The sequence below is a fragment of the Myiozetetes cayanensis genome, unplaced genomic scaffold (genome assembly GCF_022539395.1).
Source record: "Myiozetetes cayanensis isolate MyiCay16 unplaced genomic scaffold, myiCay2020 scf61, whole genome shotgun sequence".
In the NCBI taxonomy this organism is placed as follows: domain Eukaryota; kingdom Metazoa; phylum Chordata; class Aves; order Passeriformes; family Tyrannidae; genus Myiozetetes; species Myiozetetes cayanensis.
In genome coordinates, this window is record NW_026087865.1 from 27,665 (window position 1) to 42,483 (window position 14,819).

At 65.0% G+C, this 14,819-nt stretch overlaps 2 protein-coding genes across 2 annotated transcripts; one reads left to right on the top strand and one right to left on the bottom strand.

Moving 5' to 3' along the window:
- Window positions 1–548: 548 nt before the first annotated feature.
- Window positions 549–12,389, top strand: UBA1 (ubiquitin like modifier activating enzyme 1). Its single transcript, XM_050337320.1, has 26 exons — window positions 549–644; window positions 1,872–1,982; window positions 2,342–2,400; window positions 2,834–3,002; window positions 3,763–3,897; window positions 4,112–4,218; window positions 4,346–4,436; window positions 4,544–4,676; window positions 4,835–4,932; window positions 5,326–5,472; window positions 6,248–6,403; window positions 6,515–6,625; window positions 6,979–7,059; window positions 7,489–7,644; window positions 7,966–8,131; window positions 8,333–8,529; window positions 8,797–8,861; window positions 9,123–9,318; window positions 9,421–9,495; window positions 9,959–10,148; window positions 10,382–10,470; window positions 10,561–10,653; window positions 10,984–11,175; window positions 11,446–11,547; window positions 11,638–11,738; window positions 12,107–12,389. Exons 2-26 carry the CDS (start codon window positions 1,872–1,874, stop codon window positions 12,240–12,242), a joined length of 3,156 nt encoding a protein of 1,051 aa, XP_050193277.1. The 5' UTR covers window positions 549–644; the 3' UTR covers window positions 12,243–12,389.
- An 83-nt stretch (window positions 12,390–12,472) lies between these two features.
- On the bottom strand, window positions 12,473–14,652 carry CCDC115 (coiled-coil domain containing 115). The gene is given in 8 exon segments (XM_050337321.1): window positions 12,473–12,718; window positions 12,802–13,101; window positions 13,280–13,351; window positions 13,354–13,407; window positions 13,631–13,722; window positions 14,047–14,150; window positions 14,375–14,475; window positions 14,595–14,652. Coding segments are annotated over 7 exon segments (717 nt in total). The 5' UTR covers window positions 14,623–14,652; the 3' UTR covers window positions 12,473–12,718; window positions 12,802–12,835.
- Between the last annotated feature and the right edge of the window lie 167 nt (window positions 14,653–14,819).

Below are 14,819 nucleotides of genomic sequence, written 5' to 3' on the forward strand. Positions count from 1 at the left end.
CTCCAGACCCGCTCAGACCCCTGGACCCCTCTAGGTTTTTCTGCGTCACCTCAGAGACGCCCCCTGACCCCGCCGCAGCCCCCTGTGATTTCCTGCACTCTCTTTATAAGCTTTTTATATTGTTTTTAGTCTGTAGTTCCCCATACACGGCCTGCAGGCCCCTACAGGCCCTGATAAGCTCCCATTACACATCCCAACCCCACTTTAGGTCCCGAAGTCACCCTCGTAGCTCCCCCACGGGTCCCCGTTCCCCCATAGGCCCGGCTCCCCCCCGTGTCCCTCGTGGGCCGCCGTCGGGCGGCGCGCGCCGCGCTGTGTCACGAGGCCCCGCCCCTCCCGCCTACGCCGCGCGAGGGGGCGTGGCCTCTGCATCCGGGCCCCGCGGCGGGGAAAGGGGCGTGGCCAGCGAGGGCGCGCCCGCCCAATCCGCGCGCGGGGGGCGGAGGGGGCGGGCGGTGGCGGGAGGCGCCGGCCAATGGGCGCGCGGCGCCGGGCGAAGGCAGCCAATGGGACGGCGCGGGGGGCGTGGCCGGGCGCGCGCAGGGAGGGGGCGGCGGGTGGCAGCGGCCGCGGCCGCCATCTTGTCGCGGAGGAGCCGAGCGGAGCGGGCGGGACCCGGCGGCGGGGCCTGGACAGCGACATTGGTGCGGCCCCGGGGGGCGCTGGGGGGGGCTCCGGGGGGCGCTTGAGGACGTGTGAGGTGGCGAGGGGACCACCCTGGGGCACGCGGGGCCGGCACCGCGCGGGAGGACCCCGAACCGGGCCTGAGGGGAGGCGCTGAAGGGGGCACGGGGGGGGTCTGTGAAGGGGAACCGCCCCCCCTCCCAGGGTCCCCTGTGACGGGGAACTCGACCCAGGACTGGGACCCTCTCTCGGGGACCCCCGGGGCTGGGAAAGCCCCCCCGGTGATGGGGAAGTCCCGCAATGGAACCCCCGGAACTGGAACCTCCCGGTTAATGGGGAACGCCCTGGTTAATGGGAAAGCCCCGCAATGGAACCTCCCCCGGTGATGGCACCCCGGAGCGGGACCCGCCCCGCCACCCTCGTTTCTTGGAATCCCCGGTGCCTGGGTCCGGGGGGTGCTGGCAGTGTGACCTGTTGTCCCACACTGTCCCCCAGTGCCACTGTCCCTGTCCCCCTGTGTCCTCCTTCATCCCTCAGTGTCACCCAGAGTCCCCCTTGCACTCGTCCTTCCCTTGCTGTCGGGCAGTGTCACCGTATCCATCGCTGGTGTCACTTGGTGTCACCTGCCGGCCCACCTGGTGTCCCCGCCCATGACCTCGCGTCACCCTGGCCATCCTTGGTGTCACTTAATGTCACCCTTGATCCTGTGGCATCACCTGATGCCACCCCCCCCCGTGACCCAGCATCACCTGGTGTCACCCAGCGTCCCCTTGTCCATCTCTGGTGTCACCTGGTGTCACCCTGTCCGTCCCGTGGTGTCAGCTGATGTCACTCTGCATCCCTGATGCCACTCCCAGTGTCACCTGGTGCTGCCCCCCATCCTCCCCCAGCATCACTCCTTGTACCTGGTGTCACCCTGTGTCCCACTCATTGCCACCCCATGTGCCACCCACCCCTGACAGTGTCACCCCACATCCCCACAGATGTCACTTCTGGCCCCCTGAGTGCTCCTCCAAGTGTCCCCCTGTCCCTGGCTGCCTCCTGTCCCCCCAGATGTCCAGCTCCCTGCTCTCCCTCCTGCTCTCCTCATGTCACCCTTGTCCCCAAATGTCCAGCCTTGCTTTCCCTGTGACCCCAGCTGACCCTGCTTGTCCCCATCTGTCCCTGTCCCCAGATGTCCAGCTCCCCAGTGTCCCAGTGACCCCAGCTGACCCTGTTTGTCCCCATTTGTCCCCATCTGTCCCCAGATGTCCAGCTCCCCGCTGTCGAAGAAGCGCCGCGTCTCCGGGTCTGAGCCGCCGACGGGCTCCAGCCGCGCCCCCGCCCCCGCCGTGTCCCCCAGCGTCACCCCCACCAACGTGAGTGTCACCTCAGGGGCCCTGCAGCCCCACAGAGCCCCTGGAACCCTTCTGGGGGGCCATGTCTTGCGGGAGGCTGGCACTGCTCTCAGTGTCACCTCTGAGGTGCTTGGAGCTGCTCCGGGTGACACGGTGTGGCCTGGATGTGGCACGGGGTCACTTGGTGTCACCCAAGAGTCCTTGTGTGTCCTGGGGGTGACGTGTGTCCCTTGTCGTGGGCAGTGTCACCAAGGGGGGGTGACACAGCCCCTCACCCCTGGTGTCACCCCTGGGGGGTCCCACTCCTGATCCCGGGGTGACACAGCCCCGGTGTCCCCTGGGTGTCCCCCTGGTGATGCCGCTGTCCCCCCTGTCCCCAGGGAATGGCGAAGAACGGGGCCGAGGCCGAGATCGATGAGGGGCTCTACTCCCGCCAGCTGTGAGTGATGGGGGGCTTGAGGGGGCCTGGGGGTCCCTGGGGGGGCTCGGGGCCTCCCCCCTGCCTGGATCCTTCCCGAGGGGTCGTGGCATCCCCATGGATTTGGGGGACTTTTTATGGGCTTGGACAGGGTCATTTTGGACTTGGTAGGTGGTTCCTGTAGGTTTTGGGTTCCTTCTGGACTTGGGGATCAGTGCCCGTGGATTGAGACAGAATTTTGTGGATTGGGGGGTCCCTGCAGGTTTGGGGGGGCCCTGGACACCCGGGACCATTGCAGGTCCCTTCAGCTGTTCCCGTGGTGTTGGGGGGCCCTGTGAGGATTGGGGTAGGGGGGGAGCCCTTGAGGATCCAGGGGGCACTGTGGGGATTCAGGGGTGCCTGTGAGGATTGGGATCCCCACGAGCATTCGGGACCCCCCCGACCCCCATCCCAGGTACGTGCTGGGCCACGAGGCCATGAAGCGCATGCAGACCTCCAACGTGCTGGTGTCGGGGCTGCGGGGGCTCGGCGTGGAGGTGGCCAAGAACCTGGTGCTGGGGGGCGTCAAGTCTGTCACCCTGCACGATCCCCACCCTGCGGCCTGGACGGACCTCGCCTCCCAGGTGAGTCCCCTGGGCAGGTAACACCCCTGTCATGGGCAGGTAACACCCCTGTCATGGGCAGGTAACACCCCTGGGTGGGTAACACCCCCTGGGCAGGTAACACCTCACTGGGCAGGTAACACTCACTGGATAGATAACAGTTTCTAGAGCAGGTAACACTCCATGGGTAGGTAACACCCACAAGAGCAAGTTACAACCCCTGGGCAGGTAACATCTACAAGAGCAGGTAACACGTCACGGGCAGATAGCACCCTACAGAGCAGATAACAGCCCATGAGTAGATAACACTTCCTGGGCAGATAACTTTTCTCCTCCATTTCACCCTTTGGCCCAACCTGCCTCCCAGCTGAGTTCCACCTGAGATAACTCATTTGGGGAAGAGAGTCAATACCATCCACATTTATTTTGGGGAGGGATAAGGTTCATTTAGGCCTTAAAATATTTCTAAGCCTATGAATACTTTTTGTGGATTTTGAGTGTTGTTTGTGCTGGTTTGATAATTTCCATAAGCGTTAACTGTTCTCTGGGTATCTGAACAGCCCTCAAAGGGAATTAATTCCACATAATTGCTTCATTTGAGTCACTGAATTCATCTTGGATTCAAGGATGGGAGTCCCTGGGTGTTGGGGGGTTGGGGGTCTTGTGTGTTGCTGGGGCTCCCCTGACCCCCGTTTTTCCTCTTAAGCTGTACCTGAAGGAGGAGAAGGTGGGGGTGTCTGAGGTTTCTGGGCCCCCCCCTGATCCCCCTTTGCCCCCCCAGTTCTACCTGCGGGAGGAGGATGTGGGGCAGAGTCGGGCGGAGGCGACGCTGCCGCGCCTGGCGGAGCTCAACTCCTACGTGGCCGTGACCAGCACGCGGGAGCCGCTGTCCCAGGAGCTGCTGGCACCCTTCCAGGTACCCCAGGCCAGGTGTGCCCCCCCCAGGGGGCAGGTGTAACTCCCCCAGACAGGTGTAACCCCCTCAGACAGGTGTAACCCCCCCCAGGATCACCTGTACCCACCTGGGCGTGCCTGTACCCCCAAACCTCCCTGATAACCACGTTCAGGAGATGATCCACCCCCCCAGGTGGGTGCCCCAGGTGATACAGGTGACCCTCACTCCCCTACAGGTGGTGGTCCTGACCAACTCCCCCCTGGAGGAGCAGCTCTGGGTCGGCGATTTCTGCCACAGCCACGGCATCAAACTGGTGGTGGCCGACACGCGCGGGCTCTTCGGGTGAGGGGGCCGGGGGTTCTTGGGGGCCAGAGCCTCTTTGGGTCAAGGGGGGCTGGAGGGCTGTTCAGGGGGGGTCCTGGACACTGAGGTTGGTTTTTGGGGTCCTCCACTGACCCTTCCCTTGCAGGCAGCTGTTCTGTGACTTTGGGGACGATATGGTGGTGACAGACCCCAACGGGGAGCAGCCCCTCAGCGCCATGGTCTCCATGGTGACCAAGGTACGGGGTCCCCTCAGCACCCACTGTGTGTCCTCCCCCCTTCCCGAGGGTGCTCTGGGGGGTTCCTGGGTGTCAGGGTCCCCTCAGCACCCGCTGTGTCCCACCAGGGGTGCCCCGGGGAGGTGACGTGTCTGGACGAGGCGCGTCACGGCTTCGAGACGGGTGACTTTGTCACCTTCACGGAGGTGGAGGGGATGGAGGAGCTGAATCGCTGCGGCCCCGTCGAGATCCGCGTCCTCGGTGAGCCCTGGGGCTTTTTGATGGCAACCCCAGTTACCTGGGGCTGTTTTAGGGAGCGTCTGACACACCTGGGGCCCTTCTTGGGGGTCTCCTGGATGTCAGGGTGGCTTTTTGGGGTGCCCTGGAGCGGGGGTGCCCTGGTGACACCCCTCCCCCAGGGCCATACACCTTCAGCATCGGGGACACCAGCGGGTTCGGGGACTACGTGCGGGGGGGCATCGTCACCCAGGTCAAGATGCCCAAGCACATCCACTTCGTGAGTGGCACTGGGAGCTCTGGGGGACACTGGGAGGGCTCTGGAGGGGAGGGAGGGGCAGTGGGAGGGTGGGGGACTGGCAGGAGTTTGGGGGGATCTGGGAGCACTGGGAGGGGGCAGGGTTGTATTGTGGGGCACTGGGGGAGATTGGGGAGCACGGGGAGGGGTGGGAGGTTGTTGGGAGGGCAAGGGGATGTACTGGGGGAGTGATAAGAGAAGTTTAGGTGGAAACATGGGAGGTACTGCTAGGTGGCTGTGGAGAGGTACTGGGGGTTACTGACACGCTCAGCTGTTGCTGTCCCAAAAGTGGCTGCCCGAAAGAGGCACTGGGGCATCGCTAGGTTGCCCTGGGGGTATTACACTCACCTGTCCTCGTCGCTGTCGCTGTCTCAGAAGCGGTTCCGGGATGCTCTGGCCGAGCCGGAGATGATGGTGACGGATTTTGGGAAGGTCGAGAGACCCTCGATGATGCACTGGGGGTGGCAGGGGCTGCACCGCTTCATGCGCCAGCACGGCCGCCCCCCCCGGCCCCGCCACCAGGTGGGGACATGGGGGGACAGCAGGGACATGGAGGGGACGGGGGGGTGGAGGGACGTTGAGGGTGTTGGAGACGTGGAGGCCACCGGGCCCTACCCCAGCATGGCCACCCCTGTGGCCCATGTGCAGCTGCTGGGGACACTGAGGATGTTGGGTACACGGAGGGCACCACGGCCTTGCCCGTGTTTGAGGTCATCAGAGGTACTGGTGACTTGAAGGGACACGTGGAGTCACCAGATGCTGCATCAACAGGGATCACCGCCATGGTCCCACCATGACTTGGGGACACTGGGTGTCAGGGACACTGTGGAGGTTTTTGGGGACACTGTGGGGATCATTGAGGCCATGGAAACCATCAGCCCCATCGCCCCCACCACTGCTGCTGCTCGTGGCCCCTTGGTGGTGTCCACAGCTCTGTGTGCCCCCCCCAATGCCATGTGTGTGTTCCCCCCACCGCTGTGTATGTGTCCCCCAACACTGTGTGTGTGTTCCCCAACGCCATGTGTGTGTGTGTCCCCAATGCCATGTGTGTGTCCCCAACACCGTGTGTGTGTTCCCCCCACCGCCATGTATGTGTCCCCCAACGCCATGTGTGTGTCCCCCAACGCCGTGTGTGTGTCCCCCAACACCATGTGTGTGTGTGTCCCCAATGCCACGTGTGTGTGTCCCCAACGCCGTGTGTGTGTGTCCCCCAGCACTCTGTGTGTGTGTCCCCAGTGCCACGTGTGTGTCCCCAATGCCATGTGTGTGTCCCCAACACCGTGTGTGTGTCCCCCAGGGTGACGCGGCCGAGGTGGTGGCCCTGGCCCGGGAAGTGGCCGCAGGGGCGGAGCTGGACGAGGAGCTGGTGCGGGAATTGGCCTTCCAGGCCACCGGGGACTTGGCCCCCGTCAACGCCTTCATCGGGGGCCTGGCGGCGCAGGAGGTCATGAAGGTACCGCACCTGGGAACCCCCAGACCCCCGAGTCCCCCTTGGGGTCCTTGCCCTGTCCCTTTGGAGCCTGTGCCTCGTCACTGACGCGGTCCCTGCGCTGTCCCTGCACAGGCCGTGTCGGGGAAGTTCACGCCCATCACTCAGTGGCTTTACTTCGACGCGCTCGAGTGTCTGCCCGAGGAGAACCGCGACTCGCTGCTCACCGAGGAGCAGTGCCGGCCGGTGAGGGGCTGGGGGCACCTGGGCGGGCTGGGGCACCCCTGGGTAGGGGGGTTGGGCACCCCTAGGGGTGTCTCTTTGGTGGAATATTGGTTAGAGAACGTTTGCTGGAGAAGATCCATTGGTCACCTTGTTGGGGACACCCTTTTTGGGGACACCCATGAGGGGTTACTCGATGGGGTTGGTGTGGCCCCTGAACCCCCGTGGGTGGCCGTGCCTTGAGGACCCCCTCGCTGTACCCCCTTGGGTCACCTGTGGGCAGGTGTCACCCCCGGGCCCTGTGGTGGCTCTGTGGCCCCAGGGGTGTCCCCTGGAGGTGGTCCAGCCGGGTGACCCCGGTGTCACATCATCCCCAGCGCAACAGCCGCTACGACGGGCAGATCGCCGTGTTCGGGGCGGAGCTGCAGGCCAAGCTGGGAGCCCAGAAATACTTTGTGGTCAGTGTCCCCAACTCCTCAGTTGTCCCCATGTTCCATGGCAATCTGTTCTTTGCTTTATGTCTTGTCCTTCAGCTGTCACAGAAGGTGCTCTCATAACCCCAAGGGCCACTGCTCCCACCCGTGTGTCCCCAGCCCTCCTGGGCCATCTTGGGTTGTGTCCCCAGGTGTTCCCATATGTCCTTGGCAGTGTTTTGATTGTCTTTGAGAATCCTTAATGTGTTCCCTGGTGCTTTCATAGGTTTTACCCAGGTGCTCAGTGTTCCCAGAACGTCCCCATTTCCCTTCAAGGGTCTCCCAAGTGTTCCTGTGTATCCCACGAGCATCCCCAAGTGTTCCCTCAGTGCCATTCTGTTCCCACCCACTTGTCCCCAAGCCCCCAGGCCACCTGAGGCTCTGTCCCCACATGTCCCTACATGTCCCTGGCAGGTGGGGGCAGGGGCCATTGGTTGTGAGCTGCTCAAAAACTTCGCGATGGTGGGGCTGGGCTGTGGCCCCGAGGGCAGCATCACTGTCACCGACATGGACACCATCGAGAAGTCCAACCTCAACCGCCAGTTCCTGTTTCGGCCCTGGGACGTCACGGTGAGGGGATGGGGCCTCAAGGGTTGGGAACCTCCATAGGGTCGGTCAGCAGTGACTTGGATGAAGGTGGGTGTTGATTGGAGGGGCCTAAGGGAGGAGTTGGGGAGGAGGGCGAGCAGGTGGAGGCAGTGATGGCGCTTGGGCAAGCACCACCAAGACGCTGCCACCGGGAGTTGCTCAATGTCAGCTCAGTGTAGGTCAATGGCTGGGTGGAGTTTCGTGGATGTGTCACGGGACTGGGAGAGGCAGGGGGAGGTGCGGCTCAGGAGGGTGTGTCCTGGAGGGCTGTGCCCTCACCAGCCCCGTGTTTCCCCCCCCCAGAAGCTGAAGTCGGAGCGGGCGGCGGCGGCGGCGCGGGAGATGAACCCGGCGCTGCGCGTGAGCAGCCGCACCGACCGCGTGGGGCCCGACACCGAGCGCGTCTACGATGACGACTTCTTCGAGGGGCTGGACGGCGTGGCCAACGCCCTGGACAACGTGGATGCCCGTGAGCCGGGGCTGGGGGGCACAGGGCACGTCCTTTGGGGGCTCTGGGGTTTCTCAGGGGGATGGAGAGACCTCTGCGGACCTATAAGGAATGGTTTTTTCTGGGGCCACCCTGGGGCGTGGCACCGTTTGGGATGCCCTATATCCAAGGGGTGCCCCATGGCCCCCAGATGTGTCCCCAGCTGACCCCGGGTCCCGGCAGGGCTGTACATGGACCGGCGCTGCGTTTACTACCGGAAGCCGCTGCTGGAGTCGGGCACGTTGGGCACGAAGGGCAACGTGCAGGTGGTGATCCCGTTCCTGAGTGAGTCGTACAGCTCCAGCCAGGACCCCCCCGAGAAGGCCATTCCCATCTGCACCCTCAAGAACTTCCCCAACGCCATCGAGCACACGCTCCAGGTGCGTCCAGGTGTGCTGAGCACCTGCCAGGGGTGTCCAGGTGTGCCTGGCACCTGGTACCCCATGAAGGGCCCACAGGTGCCAGGGTCCTGTTTTGGGGGGATCCTAGATGTCTGGGTGTCCCACTGGGGGATTCCCAGATCCCTGGCTCCCGTTTGAGGGGTCCCAGGCACCGGGGTCCCATTCTGGGGAGTCCTGAGTACAGGGTCCCTGTTTTGGGGGCTCCCAGGCACCGGGGTCCCCCCAGTGACAGGCCCTCTCCTGCAGTGGGCACGTGACGAGTTTGAGGGGCTCTTCAAGCAACCGGCTGAGAACGTCAACCAGTACCTGATGTGAGTGTGGAGGAGAGGGAGCACCCCCAAACCCCCCATGAGTCTGTTCCATATGTTCTCCATCCCTCACATGCAGCACCCATATATCCCCTTGCCCATCCCCCACACCCCATGGCACCCCATTACCCCCCTTTCTCCTGGGGAGTGGACGCTACACCTGGGCAGGACACCTGTACCCCCCATAACCCACCCCATAACTTCTCTGTGATTCTCTGTACCCACCATAAACCCTTGTAACTCTTCTTGTCCCCGTTTTCCCAGGGACCCCAAGTTCCTGGAGCGGACGCTGCGCTTGGCGGGGACGCAGCCGCTGGAGGTGCTCGAGGCCGTCCAGCGCAGCCTCGTGACCGACCGGCCCCGGGCCTGGCCCGACTGCGTGGCCTGGGCCTGTCGGCACTGGCACCGCCAGTACAACAACAACATCCGCCAGCTGCTGCACAACTTCCCCCCGGAACAGGTGGGGGGCCCTGGGAGAGGGGAGGGCACCCACAGGGGTAGTGTCGTTAACGTCAGTTGGTTCATTAACCCGTAATTGTCTCGTTCGCCTCCTCTCCTGCAGAGAACAAACTCGGGGACTCTGTTCTGGTCAGGGCCCAAGCGCTGCCCCCACCCCCTCATCTTTGACCCCGACAATGTGAGTTGGGCCCTGTGGGGGGAGGGGAGGCTGTCACCTGGTGAGGGGGCACATCCTTCAGGTGCTATCAGTCCCTATGGGGGGCCATCGATCACCCCTGGGGTCTTTGGCCGTCACTGGGTTCTGCTGTCTTTGGGTGCTCTCTATCCCTTTCCAATGTCAGCCCATGGTTCTTGGGGGTGGCCATCGTTACTGGGAGGTCTCTGTCACTCCTGGGTGAATGATGTCACCCGTGGGTGATGGATGTCACCACTGGGTGATGGATGTCGCTCCTGGTGGCTGTTGCTCACCGTTTGGGTCCCACCCCATGGCCCTTGGTTAATACCCCTCACTCCTGAACGTGGCACCTCTGGGTGTCGCCCATCCCCCTTCAGTGTCATCCCACCCCTCTCGGGTGTCACCTGTGAGCCCTGGGTGCCGCCCACGCCCCGTGGGTGCCCCCTTGACCCCGGTGCTCCTCCAGCCCCTGCACCTGGACTACGTGATGGCGGCGGCGAACCTGTTTGCGCAGAGCTACGGCATCGCGGGCTCGCGGGACCGGGCGGCCGTGGTCGAGCTGCTGCGCCACGTGCACGTCCCCCCCTTCACGCCCAGGGCCGGCGTCCGCATCCACGTGTCCGACCAGGAGCTGCAGAGCGCCAACACCGCCCTGGGTGAGGGGCTGGGGGTGTGGAGGGGCTTGGGGGGGGCTGCCAGTGCTGCTCTGGGTGAGGGGCTGGGGAGGCTCAGGGGGACTGGGAGAGGAGACAGTGGTTGGATCAGAGGGTTATGGTAACTGCTGGGGTTGAGGGCATTTGGGGGGCTGGGAGGGTCCCATGCATGCAGTGGAGTCCCACTGGGATCCCATGGGTGCCAGGGTCCCACTTGTGCCCCCCCTGCTCCACAGACGACGGGCGCCTGGAGGAGCTGAAGGCATCGCTGCCCAGCCCAGAGGAGCTGCCCGGGTTCCGCATGTTCCCCATCGACTTCGAGAAGGTGGGTGCTGCCCCCCCACCCCAGAGCGGGCTCACCCCCACCCCTGGGTGCCCCCCAGCCCCGGGTGCTCACTCCTTGCCCCTCTGCCAGGACGATGACACCAACTTCCACATGGATTTCATCGTCGCTGCCTCCAACCTGCGTGCAGAGAACTACGACATCCCCCCGGCCGACCGCCACAAGGTGGGGCTGGGGAGGGGTCCCGGGGTGTGAATGGGGGTCCTGTGAGTGTTGGGCAGGTCCTAATGGGTGCTATGTGGGATCCTGTGGATTCTGTGGTGGATCCCATGGGTGCTATGGGGGGTGCTTGGGGTTGTGATGGGAGTTGTGGGTGCTGGGGGGATTCTGTGGGGTGTTATCAGGGCTGTTACTGGGTGTGGGTCACACATGGGTGAGTCCAGGACTCACATGGGGTCTACTGGGGCTGTGGAGCCCTCGGGGGCTGCAGACCCTTGGGGGGGGTTAGTGGGGCCGTTGCTCCCCCCCGGCCCTACAGGCCCCTCCCACTTCCAGAGCAAACTGATCGCGGGGAAGATCATCCCAGCCATCGCCACGACGACGGCGGCCGTGGTGGGCCTGGCCTGCCTGGAGCTCTACAAGCTGGTGCAGGGGCACCGCCGGCTCAGCTCCTACAAAAACGCCTTCCTGAACCTGGCACTGCCCTTCGTTGGCTTCTCCGAGCCCCTCGCCTGCCCCCGCAACAAGGTGGGGCCAGGGGGCTGCCCTCGGGGGTGTGGGGAGGGGGGGTTCACTTCTGGAGGGGATTTGGGGTCTCAGTTGTGCTGAGCTGCTGCCCCACAGCTGCCTGACCCCACGGGGGTTGTGGGGGGGAACCTGCAGGGGCCCCAATCACCCCCTGGTCTGAGTGACCCCCCAAGACCCCCCATTGCCCCTGTGGGTCTTTGTGCCCAGCCATGGCTCTGTGGGTCAGACCCCCACATCAGGGGGCTCTGACCCTTGTGCTGTGCCCCCCAGTACTACGAGGTGGAGTGGACGCTGTGGGACCGGTTCGAGGTGCAGGGGCTGCAGCCTGACGGGCAGGAGATGACCCTGCGCCAGTTCCTCGCCTACTTCAAGGTACTGGGACGGACTGGGGGGGACTGGGCGGGGGGCAGGGTGGCCGTGGGTGCCTGTGCCTCGCTGAGTCCTCTGCGTGTGTCCCCCCAGAAGGAGCACCGGCTGGAGATCACGATGCTGTCCCAGGGCGTGTCCATGCTCTACTCCTTCTTCATGCCGGCAGCGAAGCTGCGCGAGCGCCACGACCAACCGTAGGGCAGGGGGGGACATGTCCTGGGGAGGGGGACACATCCTGGGGAGGAGGATGTGTCCTGGGGAGGGGGACACGTCCTGGGGAGGGGGACATGTCCTGGGGAGGGGACAGGGTCTGGGGAGGGGGACACATCCTGAGGAGGGGGATGTGTCTTGGGGATGAGGACAGGGTCTGGGGAGAGGGACAGGACATGGGGTTTGAAAGACACATCCCAGGGGTGGGGACATATCCTGTGGGAAAGAGACAGGGTCCCAGAAACGAGGAGGGATCCCAGTGGTGGGGACAGGCCATGGCTGCATCCCCTCTGGGTGCTGATCTCCAGCATGGGGGCCCCGTGTCCCCCCTGTGACCCCGCTTTGCCCCCAGGATGACGGAGATCGTGACCCGGGTGTCCAAGAAGAAGCTGGGCCGCCACGTCAAGGCTCTGGTGTTCGAGCTGTGCTGCAACGATGACACCGACGCCGACATCGAGGTGCCCTACGTGCGCTACACCATCCGCTAGGGGGCGCCACGCCCTGACCACGCCCCCACAGACCACGCCCCTGCACCCCACCCCTCCCCATAGTCGTTGTTGTGTCGGCTCCGCCCACCGGGGCGGGGCCTGGGGGCGGGGCGAGGGCCCCGCCCAATAAACATAGACGTTGGCAAAGGGGCAGCCACTGATTGGGTGGGGCAGGGGCGGGGCCAGGGGGTCACGCGGGACTGACATGGCTGCCAGGTGACATGGGGACAGAGGGGACACAGTGCTGGTGGAACCACGACAGCTTTATTGGGGCAGACACAGGGGGCCCTGGGGTGGCCCTGTCACATGGGACATGACAGCACCACCACCCACTGGCGGAGCTCAGTGTCACCCACAGGGTCCTTGGGGCTGCCGTGTCACCCGCGAGTGGGTCTCAGTGTCACCTGCAGGGTCCCTGGGGGGCTCAGTGTCACCCGTGGGCAGGTGCTGTGTCACCTGGGCGGGCTCTGTGTCACCTGTGAAGGGTTAGCACGGCTCCATTACCTGTGGCCCTGCGGGTCGTGGTGCCACCGGTGCTCCTCAGTGTCCCCCATGTCACCTGCAGAGCGTCCCTGGTGCTCTCAGTGTCCGTGTCACACAGTCCCCGTGTCCCCAGCGGTTACTGTGCCATCCTCTGTGTCCCCTTGGGTCTTGACATCATCCGGAATCCCCGTGGTCTCAATCTTGCTGGGGGTCTCAGTGTCCCCCGGGGTTCCTGAGGCGCTGCTGTCCCCGGGGGTCTCTCTGTCCCCTCTGTCCCCGCCCAGGAGCCGTTTCTGCCGCAGGAGGTGCCGGTACCGCGTGGCCGCGGCGTCCACGGTGCCCTGGAGCTCGGCCACCTCCACGGCCAGAGTAACCCCTGGGGCCCAAGGGCTCACGTGGGGTCGTGACCTTCGGGCCCTTCCCAGTTCTGGTTGATCCCCTTTTCTTTGGGGACGCCCCAGATTTGGATCCCCCAGGGTTCAGGGACCACCCCAGACCCCCCCTGGTTTTGGAGGGTCCCCATGCACCCCCCCATGCTAGGGCCCCGTTCTCACCCCTCTGGAAGCTGCCCTGTGCCTGCCGCAGACTGGGGGGCACCAGCACCCCGAACCAGCCCAGGGGGTCTGGGGGGGCTGGGCAGGGGCCCCCCCTTTCTCTGGGACTCTCCGGCGCTGCCGCAGCCCTGGGGGGAGGGACAAGGTCAGTGACCCCCCAGAGAACAACTGAGAACACCCCACAGCACCCCCAGTTCCTCTCCTGCACCCCCCAGCACTGCCTCCCAGCACCCATGGGTGATGTCCCCAGGACCCCACATTTCCCCCCTGAGCACCCCCAGTTCCCACGTGGTCCCCCAAGGGACCCTAAAGCCCCCAGAACCCCCCTGGGACCACCCCATCCCCCCTCACCGTCACCCCTGTCCTGCTGGGGCTCAGAGTCTTCGGCGTCTCCCCCCGTTCCGGGCACCTCCTCAAAGTGGGGGCGTCCCTCTGGGTCCTGCCTGGGGAGTGACACAGGGACACGGTGTCACTGCCACCCCTGCTGTCCCCCTGCCACCACAGAGACCCCCCCAGAACACTCTGATAGCCCCCAACAACCCCCGACACCCACCCTGCACCCCAACCCCCCCCCCATGGGGACATCAGTGTCACCCTTGTGTCACCTCCCCAAATCAAGGACGTCCTTTTGTGTGTCCCTCGGTGTCTCTCTGCCAAGTGTCCCCAACATCCCACGTCCTCCCCGTGTCCCTGCCACCCCCCACCATGGTCCCCCTGATGTCCCAGTGTCCCCCCTCCACATCCCTGTGTCCCCCCCGTGTCCCCACCTGTGTCTCACACGCACCCGGGGCACCATGGTGGCCCCGTATTGCAGGGACGAGACGCGGTGACACCCCAGGGAGTACCGGGCCTGGGCCAGGGACAGCCAGCCCTGGGGGGACAGTGGGGACTCAGAACAGGGACAGCCAGCCCTGGGGGGACAGTGAGGACAGTGGGGACTCAGAACAGGGACAGCCAGCCCTGGGGGGACAGTGAGGACACAGGACTGAGGGGACCCGGGGTGCACATCCTAGTGGTGTGTCCTCTGTCCTCACAGCGTCCCCACACGTGTCCCCAGAGCGGGTGGTGTGTCCCCATGTCCCCCCCACCCCCGACCTGCCGCAGATGCTCCTCCAGCCGCTCCCGGCGCTCCTGTAGCAGCTCCAGCGCCTCCATCAGATCCAGCGCCGCCTCGTCCAGGGACAGCGACAGCGACCCTAAGGGGAGATAGGACTCCCCATCAACACCGGGGGGACCCTGGGGACACCACCAGGCCCTCCGGCTCCTCCCTCAGCCCCTCCTGCCCCTCACTCAGCCCCCCCTGCCCCTCACTCACCCTCCATGGCCGCCCCCTCACCCTCCATGGCCGCCGCCGCCGCGGCCTCAGCGCTGGTCCCGCCTCCTCCAATGGCAGCCGCCCCCGGGGCCGTCTCGACCAATCATCGAGCGCGCAGGGGGAGGGGGCGGGGCCTGACCGAGGGCCCGCAGCGCTGGCAGGTGACGCCGCTCCGGGCGCCATCTTGGCTGAGGGCGCAGCTTTCCCTGCCCCTATGGCAGCACC